This window comes from Tyto alba, unplaced genomic scaffold (assembly GCF_018691265.1).
Source record: "Tyto alba isolate M040663 unplaced genomic scaffold, T.alba_DEE_v4.0 Super-Scaffold_6, whole genome shotgun sequence".
Taxonomy (NCBI): Eukaryota; Metazoa; Chordata; class Aves; order Strigiformes; family Tytonidae; genus Tyto; species Tyto alba.
In genome coordinates, this window is record NW_024881327.1 from 46,758,516 (window position 1) to 46,778,856 (window position 20,341).

Below are 20,341 nucleotides of genomic sequence, written 5' to 3' on the forward strand. Positions count from 1 at the left end.
AGAGTAACGTACAGAAGCCTTCATTAAAAGACACTGAAAACCCACCTTTCCTCATTCAGAAACAAAAATTTTACCAGATCATCACCTGAGTGACTTAGCTGAGCTCGTGGGGTTACATGGTCAGTACATATTATGGGAGGACATGATCCACATTTCTTTTAAAGATCCATCTCCAAAGTATGTGATCAGCAGAAGGAATGAATTCCTAGCAACTCAAAAGCAAACCCCTAGTTTGCAGTCTCACTGATGCAAGCCTTCATTGGCCCAAAGAGCTGAGTAGTAAAGAGCAGAGAAGAGGTAGAAGGAAGCAGAAAGTCAAACAGCCACTTGCTAAGATCTGTTTGAGTAAATTTAACGTTACGAAAAGAGTGCTGAGAGGGACTGCTTTGAACGCCAAAGTCTTTATTTACCCACAGACAGATACAAAATGGGTGGCTGTCCTGCATTCTGCCATACTCAATGTGCTTGTGAGCCCACCTGAGAAGGCAGGCAGGGAGTTGCAGGCTCCATGACTGATCTTAAAATGGATGGTGTTACTGCAGCAGTGACAATCAGTAACCATCTGAGATGGTGGCTTCTGGAAGTGGGTATCTGCCTCTTTAGGACCTGGGGCATAACTGTTCCGGGGTGCCAGAGCTGTTACACCTATATATGAAGAGGAAAACGCAACAAAACAACTAAAAAATTAACAAATTATAAAAGCAATGGAATGTAAAGGTAAAATTTTATAATAACTTATTTAAAGGTATTCTTATAAAGCCTTCCTTACATGGTATAGTATTCAAAGAATGGTCCCAATGACATCAAATTCCTTCATTTTGTTTAAAAGCAATAAGGAAAATCTTTCTGCTTTACTACCTGTTCCCACTTTCTTCCCCTCAAAAACTAGTATTAGAGAAACATACGTAATACCATTTTTTGGTTTTGATTTTAGGCACAGGCCTATGCTTCAGTCCTAGTATAACAAATATCTATAGCAGAGGGAAAGTTTCCCTCAAAATCAATTAAGAAATCTTGATTTTTAGCTTGAGTGCACGGCTTGGCATACCACTTTAAAAAATGCAAACATGTAACACTTCCCCCTGTTTTAAACTGTGCTATTTTTTCAAAATTATTTGAAAAAATTAACCTTCCAACAGTGTTTATAAAAATTGATTCAAGGAACAAAGCAGTTTGGCCACAAAATAGAAACCAGAGTTCAGGATAGGGCAGCGCTACATTTAAAACCTTTTTCAATTAATATCTTCTAATAAAACCAATAGTTTTTACGTGTTGGGAACAAATGGGGATTTTGATAATTCCAAAAACTAAATCTGCAATCAAATCCTGAAGAAATACTTTGGAAAAAAACATACACTTTCATGATATAGCAAGGCTTCATTTTCAAAAGGGCTACACAGAGTTTCTGCACTATTAAAGGCAAACTAAGCTAGAACGTACACAAATTACTAAATGGACATGAAGGCGCACATTGTGTTTACATAGGCTAGATAACAATGGCACAAGTCAAAACTTACTTGTTACACTGCCTAATCACACACCAATGACATGCACTGGGAAGAAACCAGGTAAAGACATTTTTCTTTACCATTTTTTCCTAGTTCTAATATTATTTCCATCAATACTATATCTTGTATACTCATTGCAAGTGTGAGAACCTAATGGGAGCAAAGAATTCAGAACAGCTTTGCCAACACAACAAAGTGGCGATAGTCGAGAGCAGAGCTCCTAAAAAAGCAAAGAATAATTTTAGTCTGCCAAGTCAAGTAGCCAGTTTTATACAAACTTTATCAAAAGGAACAGTGTCAGGCTAAATTTCATATTAAAACTGTTCCTTATGCACTTCTTCAAAAATCTGTTTCACTTTTAATTAGTTGTTTTGAATTTAGTTTTTGCACTTCAGTCAAGTTTCAATTTCTGTTTCATTCATGTTGTTTTCTTTTTTTTTTGTTCCTTGTTGGGCATTTTTTGCCTTATCACAAAGTTGTAATACTTGAACTCCAAGCATTCCAAAGAAATGTTTGCCTCTGTGTTTTACTTGACATTAAAAAAATAGAAATCAAGTAATTTTTTTAAAATACTAGATTTAGTAAGAGTTATTTTTATTAAAACATAAAACCCCTAGAGTACTGGGCCTAGATTGCAAGACAATATCCCTTTAAATCCAGACTTGTACAGCTCTGCAAGATCAAGTCACCTCTATTTTGCTGGAATGAAATACAGGAAAAAACAGTATAGAAAAAAATCTCTTACCAATTAAGAATTCCCCTCTCTGGTACAGGGTGTGCCTTTCCCACCATGCACTATATTTCTTGGTGGAAGGATATTTAAAACCAAGTTTGTTTAAGAATCATTGGAGAGCTATTTTATAAGAGCACAAACAAATTGTTATGTGTGTGGTTTATAGCGAGATACGCATCTGGATCGCATAAATGGCATTCAAGCACTTGCTCAAAAACACACAAGGCAAGCAAATCTCATTGGGACCACAGACCAAGCCATTTCTTACTTAAAAGGACTTGAAAGCTAATAACTTCTTTCAAGGATATACTATTTTAAACATCTGTTGGTTGACAAATACTATCTCAAAAACCTATCTTTACACCTACCTGGTTTGATTTTAACCTACCTCCAATCCGAAAGTATTTTGGAGGGAACCTTTTACATTCGTAACAATTCAAGTGTAACTGTAATGCTGAGTAACAAGTTTGGTTTGTCCTGAAATTTTCTGAACTTTGCAGTTCGTTATCAGTGCAGAAGCAGCAGAAGACTGCTGTGGTTGGCTCAGTGGATTTATAAAAACAAAATAAAACAAAAATCCCCCCCCCCCCCCCCATAACCTTTACAGAATATATGTAAAACTGTGTCCTTCCCTGGTCATATTCACAACTTATCTACAAGATAGTGTTGGCAGTAGAAACTGCAGTCCATGACTATTTGCATTCAGCTCTCATCCATCTGTTCCTCTGCTTTCTCTTAGGCTTCAACTTGTTCAGTTTTTTGCGGGGTTTCTCAGTCTTTTGAGTTTCAACTGAATCCACCCCGAGAACGTGTTCAGAGCAGCACAACTGTCCATTCAACATAGAATTTAGTACTGTCCCATCTTGGTGTTCCTTGCAGAAAGAATTTGGGCAGAAGTGGCAGAAAGAAACAGAAGGTTTGCCACAAACATCACAGTGGTGCCAAGGACACTCCCACTTTCCTGCGATCAAAAACAAAGAGCGCATAAGTGGGGAGTAAAACATGTCATCGTACTGAAAGAAGTTTTGTGTTTTAGCAGCTGAACAATGCATGACTTTCCTAACAAAGGAAGATGAGACAGCAGCTACCGTGGCTAATCTCAAAAATCAAAATGCTATTTCTAAAGATCAACCAACAGCGGTAAGTAGCAGACTTGACATCCTCTCATTTAAATACAGCAATCAACTCCAGACAGAAATTATTCAGACTTTACTCTTTTTTAATTAAAGAGTTTAAAATTTTAAGGCATTTTATAGAACTTGCAGGTAGTAGTTCTCCAGGCTGGTAGAGTATCCAAATATCCAGTCAGCTGCTGCTTACTGTTACAATGCTCACCTGTTTGTTGCAAACTTTGCTCAGGGACAGCTGCTGCACTTTACCTACAGATGCTCTTTTGCCCCAGCATGTTTTACCAGTCTTTGTTTTACTTGTTTCTGGGATAATAGGTTTTGCCTGCTTCATTCCTTCATATTCCACCTGACATGGCTGACTGGAACTAGGTAACTCCGGTGTTATCTGGAATGGCAACCTGATGTCTGCTGCCCTTAACATCTTCCTACTTGCCTTGTTCCAGATGCTGTTGCTACTCTTTTGGCTCAAACTCAGCTGGCTTCATGAATGTGCATGTCTTAGATACAATCAACTTTCCTGGGACAGGGCCACAGTGCTCCTACAGAGCGATGTAATCAATTACCTACATTTGTAAAACAGAAGGCTCATTTTGCTGGAAAGGCAGGAGGAAGGTCATCATTTTGTCTCCATACCCAAGAAGTGTTGGGGGAGACAAAATGGAAATGCATGCTAGACCCTGGAGCAGGCCTCTCAGCCTGAACATAAGTACTGAGAGGCCTGCTCCAAGGTCTAGCATGCATTTCCATTTTGTCTCCCCTGGCATTGAAGAGCTCCTACATGATGCATGAACAAAATTCTCACCGTAAGAAAACAGTGTTTTCAGGACGACACTCTTGACAAGGTTTCAGTGCAATACACGAGCTATCTGCACAAGCTATTTATTTACATAAGTTTAAGAGGCAAGCTGACTCACCAAAAGGACGTTTCACCAAACCAAGACAGGAGAGATGATAAGCTTTAGTACAAGATTTCCTGTCACACAATACCAGCTGGCCTCCATCACCACAACGGAAACAATCATCTTCAGATTCTTTCTTCCCTTCATTTTTCGTTCTGCGTCTCCGTGTTCTCTTTTTGGTCTTTTTGCCTTTTTCTTCTGAGGCATTAGTGGAAGAATTCTAAAAGAGTAAGATGAAAATCTGTAAATGCTAGTTTCACAAAGAAAAGATATTACACAACCTAGCAAAACTGTTGGCATGCCTGGCAGACTGTGCACACAGGCAAAAATTTGAGCTGGTGCAGACCTGCCCAGTGCCTCACCATACCTATCTGTGTTGACAAAAACCCCACACTGGCCCTTGTGAAAAGTCATCTTGAAACCAGATCTTGTCCCTACAATCCCTTTCTACTGGAAAGTTCTTCCACTGTCTTATCATCACTGAAGAAAGGTCTTCCAATCTCCAGTCTAACCTACTTGCAGCTAATTTACCCCCATTTTGTTCTCGCACCACTGACCACTTCATTATCTGTTTTTCTCTTCCAGCTGTGTATACTCATATTGGAATCACTAAAACCAGCCTCCACCACTCTTCTCTTTCAGGAATGGACAGCAGAATTTCAGGAACTGTAGCTGTGCCCATAATGCTAAAAATACTATAACAAATCTTATCCCTATTTCGATCTGACATTCTGCTGCTTGCATTCAACTCTCCCTTCACCAAATCATATAAAATTCATTCTGGTTGTTTTTTCAACATCCCTATCATCATTGTCTCCCCCTCACCCCAGTACTCACTGCCCACTTTCTTTAAAATTAGCCCATTCTACCAATGCAGACAGCCCTGCAAAACTGAACTCTAACATTTCATTTAATTTAATTTCTTCATGGCTGTCTGCAGAAATTTATCACAAGCTTATGTGAAATCTCAACTAAGCCCATCCCTTAACAAAAAACAGCTGGAGATTTTAAGTCCACCCTCTGAAGTGCCTGATACTGAGCAGTGTGAAGGACCACATGAAGGTGCATGCAGCCTTTCCACATCCACAGGTGAGATTTTTTTCTCTTGTGAATGTACTTGTGCCTTCTCTCACACTCCTGTGCCAAGCCTTCAGGAAGCCCCATCAGCTTCTGCTGGATTACAGGTTTTTAATTAGCCTGACACAAATCACACAAGCAATTCTTGATGTAATTTGGTATAACTTTTTCCTCATTCAAATTTGAAATTTTTTTATTCTTCTGATTTTTTTTTTTAAACAAATCTTAACAAAATAATAATATTATAAAGTTTAGATGGGAGAAATATAAATGACAATGTCAGAATAACCTCACTGACTATAGTTAGGCTCGTTCTTAGTCAGTTCCTAGCTCCTACAACCCCTCCCCTTCCCATACTTCAAACGGGATTGGGAAGGTTATTCCTTCTGCAACCCCTTTTTTTAATATTCTTTTGATTTCAGAAGCTAGCTCCAGTAGCTAGCAATATTCCTCATTCAGGACACAAAGTAATTAATTTCTCATAGGAGAAAGTGGGAGAAAATATTTTAGGGGGTTCTCCAAAGCAGTATCTCCTGCTGTACTATTATAGCATAAAAATGTATTCTTTAGCACCAGGGTTATATTTGGCAAAAGAATCTTTCCAGCAAAGGAAACAGTAAGCTTTTCCCTCAGAGGACAGCTAACATCTATTCAAGCTGCATTAACCCTTATCACCACATAAAACTGGTCCACCAACGCATACGCCAAAAGAAAAAACAAGGCTACTAGACAAGACACTGTCAAAATCTTCTGATATATTACTTGCCTTTGGTCTATCCCCAAGAAATCCACTGCAGTTTGGGGCACCACATTTGCAGACTGTTTTTTCATTGCCCAGACAGTCAAGGTTGTAATTAAAAGTCAGCTCTGTCCCTGAGTGAGATAAGACATACCCTTTCATTATGAAGGACAAAGTCTATCAGAATTATTACAAACAAATAAAGGTTTCATTATCTGTCTTCTGGTTTTATACTTGCTTGCTGATCTATCACCACTGGATTTTCGCCCTCTTTACTGCTCATAAACACTAGATGTCAATACAGCATTATGTCTTATGCAATTACATTTTAAAATAAATTGGTTTGACTTCACAAAACTGCATGTGTCTGGTCTACACACCCACAGGTTATATATATCTATACAGCTAGATACAGCTACAGATAGATAGATGACTGTGTGTGCATGTGTGTACACAAACCAGAACGTATATACTTTGAATAGCCTCCTACATCTGCTCCTTAAGCTTATTATCTTCACTTGGAAAGATGCAGAAGTACTGTTTGAGAGGTCTAAAACAAAAACTAGGCTCTACAACATGAAGTGAATGCATGGATATTAACTACAGGCTCTTTGGTGTTCCCTTAAAAGCAAGCAGCAAAAAGCAGTCATGGGACTCACTGTTAAAAACCATTAAAGTAAAAGGCAGATCGCAAAGCATCTCTTCTGTGTGCTGAGTTCTCTGCAAAAATATTTGCACTGAGTCAATTAAACCATGACTGTCCACCCATAGTTGTACAAAAGGTTTTACTTTGGAAATTAAGCCAAAACCAACATAAGCTGATATACCTGCAGGAATATCACACACAGCAAACAGGCCGACACGAGTGTCTCCGTTTACTGTCCATTTTAGAGTTTCACAATTTGGTTGGCAGCTGTGATTCATAAACCGAGAATAGTTTCCTTTGGGGCCAGCATCAATAATACGGTCCTGGAGATCAAACCAACAACAGAATGAATGGTTTTTCTCCCTCCACATATAAAAAAATAAATCCATAAATTATTTCAGTAGTTGCATTCAAAACAGACATGGTGTTGCTGCCCAGAAGCACACAAGCAAACCGATGGTACATGTTGTATTGAAAACTGTAGTGTCTCACATGGCCTGGAATGTGACACTCCCAATGCAATACTCATGCTCTAGCTCACATTTTCCCAGAACCCATCGCAGCCACATGGCAGGACAAGTGTTCTTTTGTGAGCGCTATGGTGGTCGTGTTAAAGAACTCCCTCCCTCCAGAAAGCCTCAAAACCCAAACTCAGTCCATTTACCTTTTACTTTGCATTCACAAAGCTGTGATGCATTTACACATACTGTGCTTTATGGTATTTAGCAAGTCACTGCATGATTACTTGTAGAGATTACTAGTTTCTCACCAGCTTTCTTTAGAGGAATCAGCCTAGTTTAAACAAAAACAAGCTCTTGGTAAACAAAAAAATCCCACCCATACACAATTTCTCTACCAAACATAAACAAAATAAAGTCTTGAAATAGCCAGAACTGTGTTTCTCTGCAAGGCTCCTTAAGAAAGCTTTGCTTACTTGTAAAACATTATTATAGCTTCCTTTATAAAGCACATGTATGACTGTCATGACTATATGCACATACATCCACACATACATCCAGCCACTCTAACTGCATGTACAGCTCAGCCTCCTAATGGCACAGGCATTTTTGCAAGATAGAACCACAATGAGGATTTATTAACTACAGAAGAGTCCAAAATATGTTCAGTTCAGATATTTTAACACACTGATGTTGTGTATCAGTTTAGTAGAGGGGTGAGAAACTTAAGTGTTCAGATAAACATGGTTTCATCATTCTTAGTTCATAATTCCTGTGCAGGAGCTCCTCAGTTACAGGACTAAAGAAAGCAGTAGCTGTGGTAATACAGAGCAGGATAGTCTTGGGCAAAAGAAAGGGGATTAGACTGACAGCCAATTCTTGTTCTTCTCCTAAATAGCTGTTTTGGGACTGAAACAATACAATATATATAACCAATACCCCCCGCTGTCTGGATTGTCAACATTCTTCCCCTTCTCAAGTACAAAATACTTGGAGGTGTGCAAAGAGAACCACAGATGCTGGATTACTTTGCTGTGTTAATTAATCTGCTGGATTACTTCGCTGAAGAATGAATCTGTGGACCGCTGGCTGGCTACTAACGCAGATAGTGCTTTCAGAAAAGTTTATACAAAAGCACAAGTTAGTTTTGCTATAAACAAAGAAATGGACAGATAGTTGCAAAAAGATTAAATGCCTAATATAGGACACGGTCTCACAACTATATTCCACACTCAAGTGAGAATTTTTTTGTTGTTGTAATTTTACTAAGAGGATTTCTAACAGTAATTCTTTCAACTGTATCATTACTATTTCCTGAAACATCATACTTCCTTTTAAGACTAGGCAGATAAAACACTTTTGTTGCACTTGATTTCAAGCAACAAAGTACGATTTATAGACATTAATATATACTTCATCACATGACACAGACTAATGAAATGCATAATATATATAGAATGGAGCGAGCAGACTGTGCTGGTTTTGGCTGGGATAGAGTTAATTTTCTTCACAGTGGCTGGTATGGGGCTGTGTTTTGGATTTGTGCTGAGAACAGTGCTGATAACACAGGGATGTTTCAGTTACTGCTGAGCAGGGCTCACACAGAGCCAAGGCCTGTTCTGCCTCTCACCCCACCAGCGAGTGGCTGGGGGGGCACAAGGAGCTGGGAGGGGGCACAGCCAGGACAGCTGACCCCAACTGACCCCAACAAGGGATACCCCAGACCATATGTCGTCATGCACAGCATATGAAGTGAGGGAGAAAAAGAAGGAAGGGGGGGACATTTGGAGTGATGGTGTTAGTCTTCCCAAGTCACCGTTATGAATGATGGATCCCGGCTGTCCTGGGGATGGCTGAGCCCCTGCCTGCCCATAGGAAGGGGTGAATGAATCCCTTGTTTTGCTTTGCTTGTGCATGTGGCTTTTGCTTTCCCTATTGAACTGTCTTTATCTCAACCCTTGAGTTTTCTCACTTTTACTCTTCCCCTATCCCACAGGGGAGGAGAGAGTGAGTGGCCACATGGGGCTTAGTTGCTGTCTGGGGTTACACCACAACACAGGCACAAAAGAAAACATTGTGAATATACGGAACCCTAGAACATCAAGGTAGCAGAGTGCCCTACCAAGGTGGTCAACAGGAGGAAAAGAGGTAAAAAAAAGTTAGAATTAAATAACTGGAAAAAATGCAAAATACTCTACCTTATCAATAGTAAGCATATAGAAGTGGGTAATATCATTTTCATGTGCATATTTGATCCTTGCCATACATTCCTCTTCATCAATCAGCTCACCGACATACTCATTCACAAACTCTCCCTGAAAGATACCAAGTATCACTAGTAAAGTATATACCAAACCCACAAACACCATCACAAGTCACCAATTCTTTGCCAGGCAACAATGATTCATACCTTTTTAATGTCTCTCTTAGCAACCAGACCCCACCCTTTCCCGTCTGTTTTGATGATCTTTGTCTCAGGGTACTGACGTTTTGTAAAGCACTGGTTTTGGCACTGTTCTCCCGCTGGACAAACTTGTGGATGGCATTCGTACATCAGCATCCGATTTAGGCACTCAGAATCAAAGCCACAAGGATTTTCATCTGTGGGTTTGCAGTTGCACTTGGGAATCTCAGAAATGTCAGCAGTATATATCTGCACTTTACCACAAGGTTTATTCACCTGAATAATACATCGATATAGTTGAAAAATCACTTTAAAACATTTGAATTTATTGTAAGAGTTATTACAGTGATTACTAATATGTTTTTGCAACACTGGATGTTCCAATGGAAGCAAAATTTCATCATCTCATGACTGTAAAAGGACAATTACACCAGCACATCACTACAACCTCTCCTCCCCATCTCACCACTCAGCTCTTCCTCTCCAGTGCTGGCTTAGGCCTCTGAATATCCAGTGTAACTTCCTCAAACCTTACCTTAATATGTTTGTATGGTGGAGGTTTACGTTCACTTTCTTGGGTTTCTTTGGCTTCTCGCTGTAGCTTTATTTCTCGAAATCGAGCTTCAGCTTCTTGCAAAGCTAAAAAAGATTTGTTGTATCAACAGAAATGCTAGAAAGAGGGTTATTCCTCCCAAGTTGACTTGCTCATTCCCATGTGTGTTAAAGAATCATCTTCTACTTCCTAGTCTCATCATTCAATTTTCTTGCAAACAATACTTCTGGAGTGTTAATGCTCTTAACAGATATATTAATTCTACTCTTTGTCTCTCAGTTACACTCATAATTTCCTTTTTGGAAATTAAGCATCATCAGAAATTATTCCAATTAGATGCTAGTCTTTTACAGGCCATGAAAATAATGCTTTAATTTGAAGTTAGTAAGAGTGACTGCTGCTCAGGACTCCAAAACAATTTTTAAAATTCAAAACAAATGTACAAAACCAGAAACAAGGCTATGTGTGAAAAAACTAAAGCATGCATATAGCAAGATTATTTTTGTTTACTTTTAGCTATGTACCATTTTTGAAGACTTTTCCAATTCCTTTGATCCCCTGGTATCTACTCCCTCTGTCTCCCTCCATATAAGGGAACACCCGTGCTTGGTGGGTCCAATAGTAATCCTTAGAACCAAAGAAAAACACAGGAAATTCTCCAATTTCATGCTTCATTTTCTGGATATTTGGGGGAACGTTTTTCGGATGGCAAACTTCTGCAGGCCACCATCTAGCACAGAAGTACAAATAAAAAAATACAGCATTTTAGTCAAGCTCTTGCTGCAAGAAACAGTTTAACAAAATCACCCTAAAGAGCAGTAACTTTATTTCTAAGATTCAAATGGATTTAAAATCCTTTCCTCCCTCCACTCACTAGGCAATGAGAGAAGACAGGACTAGAAAAGGAAAGTAGGACACTCAAATCTGTGGGACTTCTACCCCTGCAAGATAAGCAAACACATAAAACTCCTTGTATCTGGTTAGCAAAAACATAACCTTTAACAAGGCCTGCAATCACTGTAATTGTCAAAGATCAAGAGACAGCTGATAATAGCTATTAACTCTTTCTAGGATAAACCCCACCCACCTCTATCTCACTCAAATCTCAATGAAGTGTAAAACAGTGACAACCTGAGTGACTTATCTGGAAGCCTGCAAGGTAGTAATTTAACCAATTACAGGTTATACCAGCTTAATTATTCGAAGAGATCTCTGAAATAAAAGGGGTTTAAGGCTCAGACAGTGGAAGCAGATGTCAGACGACTGCAAGTCCTATATGCATAATGCCTTGGCTGAGAGCAACAGTGAAGCTACAAGTCAGCTTGCAAGGAGATGGGGTCCCTAGTTCACAGAGGAATGAGAAACCTGTGCAGCAGGGCTGGCCTGCAGGAGCAACCAATTGTATGATCCTTAATTAAATGCCAGTACCATAAAACAAAATAAATCAGTTCATCAGACCTGTAATTTCCCAGTTTAACCCAAATAATATCCTGGAAATGAAGCTTCTTCCCTGCCCTGCAGTCATTGCAGTACCAGCTCCCATCTGGCATTTCAATGTTTAAACAGTCTGGGTGAAACGCTGCAGGACATGACTCGCAGCACAACAAGCTTCCTCCTTCAGAGAAAAAAAAAAAAAAAAAAAAAAGAGCTTGATAAAAATAGAAGTTTTGCATTCCAACCAGGTTCAAAGCAGCGTGATACACACGTGGTAGGTTCAGTTAGAATATAAATGGTTGAAACATGCTGGCCTGCAACAAATACGTATTAATTAGCTGTGTACAAAACCCAAAAGATCCTTACTAATTTGAACACCCGGCAGACTAGGATTAGTAATACATACAAAATAACAAGCAAGCTAGCGATAAAAAAGCCAGAACAACGCACTGCACATTCTAATTATTTTGTTTAACTTTAATGACTACAATATATTTAACATAGTTTAATATATATTAATATTTCACTGTATGCAAAATTTTAACAACAGATTTCACTTATGTGTTGTTTTTTTTTTTCCCAGGGGGGGAGGGAATGGGATTGTTAGTTTGTTCCATGAATTATCAAGTTAAAAGTTGCTGCATCTTAAAAGCTGCTATGCTGCATGTTAATTTGTTAGCGAATCAGTGAACTGTAGCAGTGAAAGTTTACATCGGCACTATGCATTTTGTTGTTTTCAATGAGAAATAAATGTATTGTAAAACATAAAACAAAACACCCTTAATTGGTGGCACTCCCAGCAACAACTAATAGTGATTTAATTTGCTGTCTGCTGCTAAACTAAAAACAACTCTTAAAATATTTACGTTTTAATATTATGTATCAGCAGTAAGGAAACACAAAAAGCTTCAGTACATTGAACACAGGAAAGAAGAGAGAAATACTTCTCATTATGTGTCTTTGGTAAGGAATTACATCAGGCTTCTGGCTGCTGGATGAAGTTCAAATAAAAACATTCTTTAATAAATTATATCTGCAAAAAATGGATACTCAAAACCTTGAAAAAGCACAAGCCAACCTGAAGTTATTTCAATACCTAATAGAGCCTAACTTAATATGCTGCGTTTCTAATAATTTTCTATAAACAGATTAGTAAAATAAAATGTAAATTGAAGAATAAAACGTTTTGATGTTGCATTTATGAAAGAGTTTTACATCAGTTTACCTTTTGAACACACAAAGCACCAGCTCACATTGACATGCGCATGATGACTTTTCCCTTTCATGGCAGTGAAATGATTCGTACAAACAATGCTGTTGGAAGCGATGACTGCACATCCCGCAGCAATGCAAACGTCTCCAGCATGGTATGCGACAGGACAGCGAACACAACGCATCATCTTTCCTAGCAAAGCAGAATACTGCCATATTATTTTTGAACAAAACTGATTTGTTATTTGAGCTAAAAAATGGTAGTGCTGCCCGAGTTAGCCTATACACCCACAAAAATATATCAATTATGTTTTCAAAGTCTGCATATTTGCGTTTAGAGACAAAACTGAATTAACAAAGGTTTTTAAAGAACCCTACACCGAGCTCAAAGCACTGTAATATTTAAATGTGAAGGCTTTAAGTATGCACACCAGGGTACACAAGATTTCCTCAGTCATGCAATTTTGTCTACAGATGTTGCCCAAAGCTAAAAATATGCACAGAATCAAAGGTCTCCACAGTCAGAGAGCCTTGCTGCAGTATCTGTACATCCACGTCTCGCCCTCACTCTGCTCAGCCTGTCTCTCCTCATCACGTACGCACTCTAGATTTCATTCTCTCTTGAGAAGAAAACACGGTTAACAATAGGTAACTGAAAGCTAGTTAAAAAAAATATAACACAGATAAGTTAAATACTACTGTTCACTAAAAATTATTCAATTACTATTTAAAAAAAAATTCTAAATCAATCAAGTGCATGTATGCCTGAAAAACTGCAGCCAGCAGTTATTAAGTGGACAGATTCCTTACCTTAACATAGCATAAATAGACTTAATTCAGCAATCATAAAAACGTAAAATGAAACTACCTTTTGAAATTCGTGGATGTGAGGGGTTACTAACATGACAACTTAGGCAGCTGTGGAGAGGACATCGAAACCCCCTGTTTTCAAACACTGTAAGATGAAATTTTTTCACACAAGCTTCATGGTAGAATTTTCCACAGTGGGATACGACACAGCGTTTCACATCTGCCTTTCTCTCTTTACACACAAAACAGGTATGCACACCTAGTGTCAAAAGTAATAAAAATAATGTAACTAATTCTTCATCCAAGCACATTAATTTAAAATGCTTCTGTTGTGAGTTTTTGTTATGCATGGGGAGTTGCTTCTGTTATGTGTTTTTTTTTTTTTTTTTCCTTAAACCACATTCTATTATTTGATGCAGGAATCTATTTACTTTAACTCTTTAGTGTTAAATACTGATCTGCTCAGATACAGATAAAATAAAAGTTACAATGTAAACCCATTACAGTTAAAGTGTACACAACACCACCCAAAGCCTCACAGATCTGCTTTTACGTTCTTATTTATAAGCCTCAGTATGCCAGTACGACTGTGAATTTTTTATTTAATTTTTAAAGCAATGAAATAGGATGATGGGTTGTCTGTCATCCTGTGAAATCTGAAGTAGGTCCACAAATCAAAGACAATCATCCTCTAATCTTCTCTCTGGAGCGCTTAGAACAGCTTTATTTTGAAGCAGCCTTGCTCCAACAAGGTTTACCATGTGTACTGAGCTGAGCTTATGAGCAAGAACACAAATCTTTTATGTAAAGTTTTAAGATTAATAATTTTCAAGCAGTTATTATAGGATTAAAAGCAAATGAAATTAATAGCAATACGGTAGTCTTTTAATAGGAAGAGCGAAAGATTGATATAGACACACAAAGGACTGAAAAAGGACTTAAAACGTTTCACTTGCTCTTTTTATTTCTAGAATTTCTTAAGTCTTTGTGACAAACTTTAAATCTAATATTCTGCAATTATTAAGGCAAAGGAATTCAGTCAAGTTGCAAGACAGCTCTCACTGAAAACAGAGTGAGCTTTCTAAAACATGGCACACTTAACGGTACTGTATGAACTCCCACCCTGTCAGGCACCAAAGGATAAATACAGTTTCCCCAAAGATACATACTATGTCCAGGAGGATTTTCTAGAACAAGGTATGGGAAAACTACAAATTTTCTTTTTTTATTAATATAAAGGGACAAACTTGCCTGATGTACATTCACTACAAATGAATTTTCCTGCTGGTCTTCCAGAGAGCCCAAGGCAGCTTACATGAAAAGCTCGATAGCAAAGTCCTTCACACAGTAGGAGATCACCTGTTTTTTCACACAGCTTTTACAACACAAAGGCATTGAATGTTAAAGAAAAGTTCATACGTGGAAAAAACTGTTTTCTTTATTCCTTTTCATATATTGTTCCTCAAAATCAATTTTCCCATTGTTGAAATCAAATTTAACAAGTGAAAGATAATTTTACAAGCATCATCACATGCCCTGGCTTCCAGTTGAAACAGATAATAAGAGTCATTAAACCACTAGAAATATCACTCATAGAACCATGGTTCATGAGTAAATACAATCTGGCAGAAAAAAGAAAAAGAAAAAAGCTTAAAGAAAATTTTCCTGAGCACATTGATGCATCTGAGTAGGGTTAAAAAAGCATCCTTATTTTCCTTTTCCTTGGCAAAAGGAAATTAATCAAGGTGGCACAATGATACTTCTATGTCCAAGTGGTTAGCAATGACACATGCATAACTAAAAATGAACCGAACAATAATGCTGGCAGAATTTAAGGGATTAGCCAACATTTAATGATAGAAATAACCTCATCATCACTATGCACAAGAAATGGTAATGGAACTGCATGCCCAGTCTTCGGGAAACAGATTTGATCTGTCCATTTGTATTGTGTTATCATTCAATAATCTAAGAACTCTTCTAGAGTGGTTTGAGAAAGCTTCTTGCTTTCAATTCGCATGCCACACGCACACTGCTACCAACGTGCCACTGCAGCCTCTGATGCACGCAGCAGCACAAAACCCACTGGGTTTTACTTCCTCCTCTTTGTTAACAGATAAGCGAGCAGCTCTTCTCAATCATTTAACGAGTTACCTGGCAACACTCATGCACTCATTCTGAAATACAAATTACGCTTATCTTAGAGATCTGGAAACTCAAGCAGAAAGGCTAAGTCATTTATTGGAGGTCAACAAAAAAAATAATCAGGAATGAAGAATTCCATTTACTGGCATGGCACTCTCATCACTAACAGATACCTCAGACACACATGATAAAACCTGTTTCTGGCCTAATATTGTAATTTTCACATTTAAAAACAACTTTTCTAGGAAACCTCAGAAAACATGGCTCGCTGTCCCAGCTACCACCTCTCACCTGACACACATATTCTTTTTTTGTTCCTGTTCCTCGCTCAGATTTTTTGGATGATATAGACACTTCAGTCTGAGTTTCATCAGCACTTTCATAGGGAGACTCTGACCGCTCATCTCCTTGGCCATCGAAGATCTAAAGATTAAACATACGTGTTAGAGAAAGCAGTCATGTACAGTCAATTTTGTACAGAATATCAACTGAAGGAAACAAACAGACTGCAATTCAGACTACCAGATTTAGGCACAGTCTTTCGGTTTTGTTTCCCCCACCTTTAAAAAAATCTTGGTTAAAAACAGAGTATGCATTTGTGGAAGTCTCATCAAAAGGACTATATAACGATCATACTCAACAACTCAACAGCAGCCAAAACAAAACACCAAAACTTTGTACTACGGCATTTTATTTAAACTCAGTTCTGTAATACAGTTAGATAGAAGTACCTCGCCAGTAACACCAGGCTATCTTCAAAATCCCTTACTTAAAGTTTGAATATGTGTTTTATGAGGGTAACAGTTAATTTTAGAAAGAAACTTGGTAAACTTCAAGCTGCATATTAAAGTCTCTGACCCAAATATTCTCCAAGAAAGTGGGAACAGTATATAGAAGAGAGGAAGAAAGAAAAAGGTGGCTCTCTGAATATGCTTAAGGAATGTTATCGCCAACAATAAATTAAAAGATAGACCTGTTATGGATAAATCTTAAATAACAGATCTAGATGTATTAAAGATGGAGGATTTTTTAAAAATATTCATGATTTACTTTAAAAAAAAAAACAAAACAAAACACCAAAAAAGCAAGTAACATATTAAAAAAAAAAAAAAAAAAAAAAAAAAGGGCAGATTCAGTTCAATAGAATTTAGGGAGGGGATGGACAACCCAGTCATCTGTCTTATCTCATGTTACACCAGAAGATGCAGGATTTCATACTGTTATTTCCAGATGGTACTCAGTGAGTTGTGTTTTACTAAATACATTCTCCAGGAGAGGATCACAATTTGGAACTGCTAAAGAAACATGCCACTGCTCTTTGAGCTTGTTCTAATGGTCGTTCACACATACCATCAAAAATACTGCCTCGTGTCCCTTCCGAGTTGTCTAACTGCAACTCACAGTTGATGATACTTTCTCCAGGAATTGCAGCTACATTAAATGGAACCAGACATTTTCCTCCTGTGTAAGCATGCTGCAATTAAGACCACTTCAACCCTTTTTGGTAAGCCAGAATGTTCTGCAGTTTTCTCCCTAAGGAACTTTTTCCAGCATTGAGAGAATTTTGGTGGGTTTTCTCTAAAACTTATCTGCACTTTAAAACGGTTGTTGAAAAATTAGGCATGAGAACTGGAGGCAATAGCCAATTACAAGTCTCGTAAGTACAATATCCAAAGCAAACCAACATGCTACTCTTCGTCACCACTTCTGTTCTGCTGTGTAAGGATCTTTCTAAGTCTTTTCAATACAGTGCTGACAGTCACTGTAAATTGCCACGGTACTAAAGAGATTATTTTGCCAGTAGTCCTTTGCCAGGATAAAGACACCACTCTCTATAGGAAGAATTTGTGTTCTGTTTTCAGACATATGATCTCATATTTACCTATAGTAAAACATATTTTATTAAAAATGGCCAAGCTTAACAAGTAATGGAGACAGCTACATGCAACCTCCCTATCAGCCAATCTCCACGTAATGTGTAATTTATTAGAAGTGACTTATTTTGCAATCAGAGAGAAAAATGTAAAGCCAAACCAGGACTAGCATTAGTCTTCATAAAATCTGTTTAGAAACACGGGATTTGAGGGATGACTTCTCACCATTGCTGCCAGCTAACTCGCATTCCTCCTTTTAACATTTACTTTCCTTGGTCATGTCTAAAAATATTTTGTAAATTGGATCAGATTGACAGATGTTGGTTGGTGGTGTTTTTTTCCCCTCCCCAAACTACTTGCAAGGGTGTGAATGCATTTCCTCTGTACACATGTATATTATCAAAGTGAGTTGTACCTACAATTCACCTACAAATATTTCTACAACTGGAGTGATTTGGAGATTCTGCCAGACTAGAAGTGGTTAAAAGAAACTGCATGTAAAATCATTGCTTTCTTCAGGCATCAGGATCTCTGTCCCCTGGAAGGAGTTGTGAAATAGTAAACTGCAAATGCAACCTGAGTGCATGACCAAGAGCAGCTAGTTCTTGTTGGGAAGGGGCAGATAAAGGTAGTGTGGGAGTTCGGCAAAACCACAAAACCACTTTCCCTTACCGTTTAAGTAGACTTACACACATGCTTATTTCTGTTTAAACTATTCCCGCAGAAACATTAATTAGTCTAAGCACTGCACTGCACTAACATTTTTAGTACCTCATTATGTTCCTGTTTCAACTAGCCAAAATTAGTCATGGTTAGAAAAGAAAAAAAAAAAAAAAAAACAAACCAGAAAAAATAAGCTGGAAGTCCTTAGATCTGGATTACTTTTCTACTGAAAAAAAAAAGTACTCTATGTTGTATACAAGGCAAGAAGTCTTATGTTAACTTGACACTACAGTTGTCCCCCATCTTTTCCCCACACCATAAAATACACCTAAAACCCTGAGAAAAGCCATCTGTGCAGCACACCTTAAGAGTTAAGACAGTCTTCTTTCCAACAGCGAAAGCTAGAGTCTTGCCCTTGAGAAAAGTACTCCTCTTCCCTCAGCTCACTACTTTTGAAGGCAGAGCAGAGAAACATCATATCCAGTGACAGTTATATTCAGTCACAAGACAATAATGTTTGTTTCAAAGTAATGGTATCCTAGCTTTTCTTTGGCTTATATACTTGTAAAACGTTCAAATGAAGGATGAAGACCTCTATATGGAATTGGCAGATTAGAGTTTTTCAGAAACCCCCTAGATATAGGTCACAAAGTCCCAGCCATTTGTGAACCACAGGCTGACAACTATTTTCCTACAGCATTGAGATTTTACTGCCTCAGAATTAATGCACCAGCCCTTCATTTAAATTAAACAGTTACTGAGCCAAAAAGGAACAGCGCTGGCGAGAATCAAACTCCACATCAGAAATGCAACCACAAACCCCGGATTCTATTAGACCATTCAAGATAAAACTTGGCAATTTACACCCGCCTATAGATTAATACTGTGTTTCAAGCATGAATACCAACACATATAGCATGAACAAGATACCTTTAGTGCATTAACTGTATGGCTACTAGACTGAATGTCTTTCAAGATTTCTCCTTGACGGCTGTCAGAAGCCTCGCACACTTCACGGATCAAATGCTCTATTAACCACCAGTTTTGCACTGCACAGACAGGCCTGGATATCTTATGAGCAGCTCCCGGCTGTTGCAACTAAGAATCAATACATTCACAAGCAGCTCAGCAATATACTTCTACTGCCTGATGCATGCTGCTGCTGCAGAACACATCTCTTGATCCCTGCTACCATGACCAAAGGTTTAGCTATCACATCCAACAGCCACGTTACATGTAACTCATGCACAGCTTGCATCCACTCTGCCATTATCTGAGAGTTTTCACACTGGTAATTTGAGGGGGCTAGCAAAGGGGGAGGCTACCAGATTCCCTGTTATAAGAGAGAGTAGCATTTCTTCAGGATTATTCAGAGTTTGATCCTAATCTCATTTTATTTATATCTTGCAGAAGGCGAAGCACTCTCTATCAGCCATCTCCCTTTGCAAATAATCCCTGTTCTAGGAAATCTCCCTCTATGAAGAGAGCCAGAACGCAATACCTCAGCTCCTGAAGTTATCCCAGAATAGCCAATGGAAATATCAGGGAAATAAAATGAGTCTATCCCCTCAGGCCTGTATAGAAGAGGCTGAGACAACCTTCATATAATGTTTCTCAGAGAGGGCTTACAACCTAATGACAAGTACAGCATGAGATGGTTGGGAAAACTATATTAGTACCCCAAGCAAGCTGCAGCGGAACTAACATGTTCTGGTTCACCAAGGGGACAGCTGAGTTTCACTAACTAAAGATAATTTACAAGACGATTGTTGGAAATCAGTTCACGCTGATATGAAACACAGCCACCTCTAAAAATCAACATAATGCTTTTGTGGTTTGTTACCACAACTTTCCATAATGGAAGGTCTAATAGTTCACATACAAGTGACCAAATCACAGAATTCAATAAAAAGCAGCACAGGTTTGGGGGGGTGGGTGTGTGTTGTTTCTTTAATTGTTAAGTTACAAACATAAATCTTTCCATTGTGATCATGCCAGAGCTTGACTTGTCCTTACTTTTGTAATATAATCTCCTTAGCAAAGTAAATCGCATGTA

The 20,341-nt window shown here is 38.3% G+C and overlaps 1 protein-coding gene across 4 annotated transcripts in view; it reads right to left on the reverse strand.

The window, feature by feature from the left end:
- Positions 1-382: 382 nt before the first annotated feature.
- NSD2 (nuclear receptor binding SET domain protein 2) overlaps positions 383-20,341 on the reverse strand; it is a 77,400-nt gene continuing 57,441 nt past the window's right edge. For 3 of the 4 annotated variants that reach the window (XM_042807710.1, XM_042807707.1, XM_042807708.1), the window contains 13 exons: positions 16,040-16,171; positions 14,855-14,978; positions 13,662-13,862; positions 12,807-12,986; positions 11,606-11,762; positions 10,672-10,877; positions 10,130-10,233; positions 9,601-9,870; positions 9,389-9,505; positions 6,914-7,055; positions 6,114-6,220; positions 4,286-4,490; positions 383-3,202 (listed from right to left, as the gene is read on the reverse strand). In XM_042807710.1, the coding sequence (XP_042663644.1) occupies positions 2,934-3,202; positions 4,286-4,490; positions 6,114-6,220; positions 6,914-7,055; positions 9,389-9,505; positions 9,601-9,870; positions 10,130-10,233; positions 10,672-10,877; positions 11,606-11,762; positions 12,807-12,986; positions 13,662-13,862; positions 14,855-14,978; positions 16,040-16,171 (2,214 nt within the window). In that variant the 3' untranslated portion in view covers positions 383-2,933. The remainder of the gene's footprint in view (positions 3,203-4,285; positions 4,491-6,113; positions 6,221-6,913; positions 7,056-9,388; positions 9,506-9,600; positions 9,871-10,129; positions 10,234-10,671; positions 10,878-11,605; positions 11,763-12,806; positions 12,987-13,661; positions 13,863-14,854; positions 14,979-16,039; positions 16,172-20,341) is intronic. The other variant, XM_042807709.1, reaches the window with a different exon arrangement.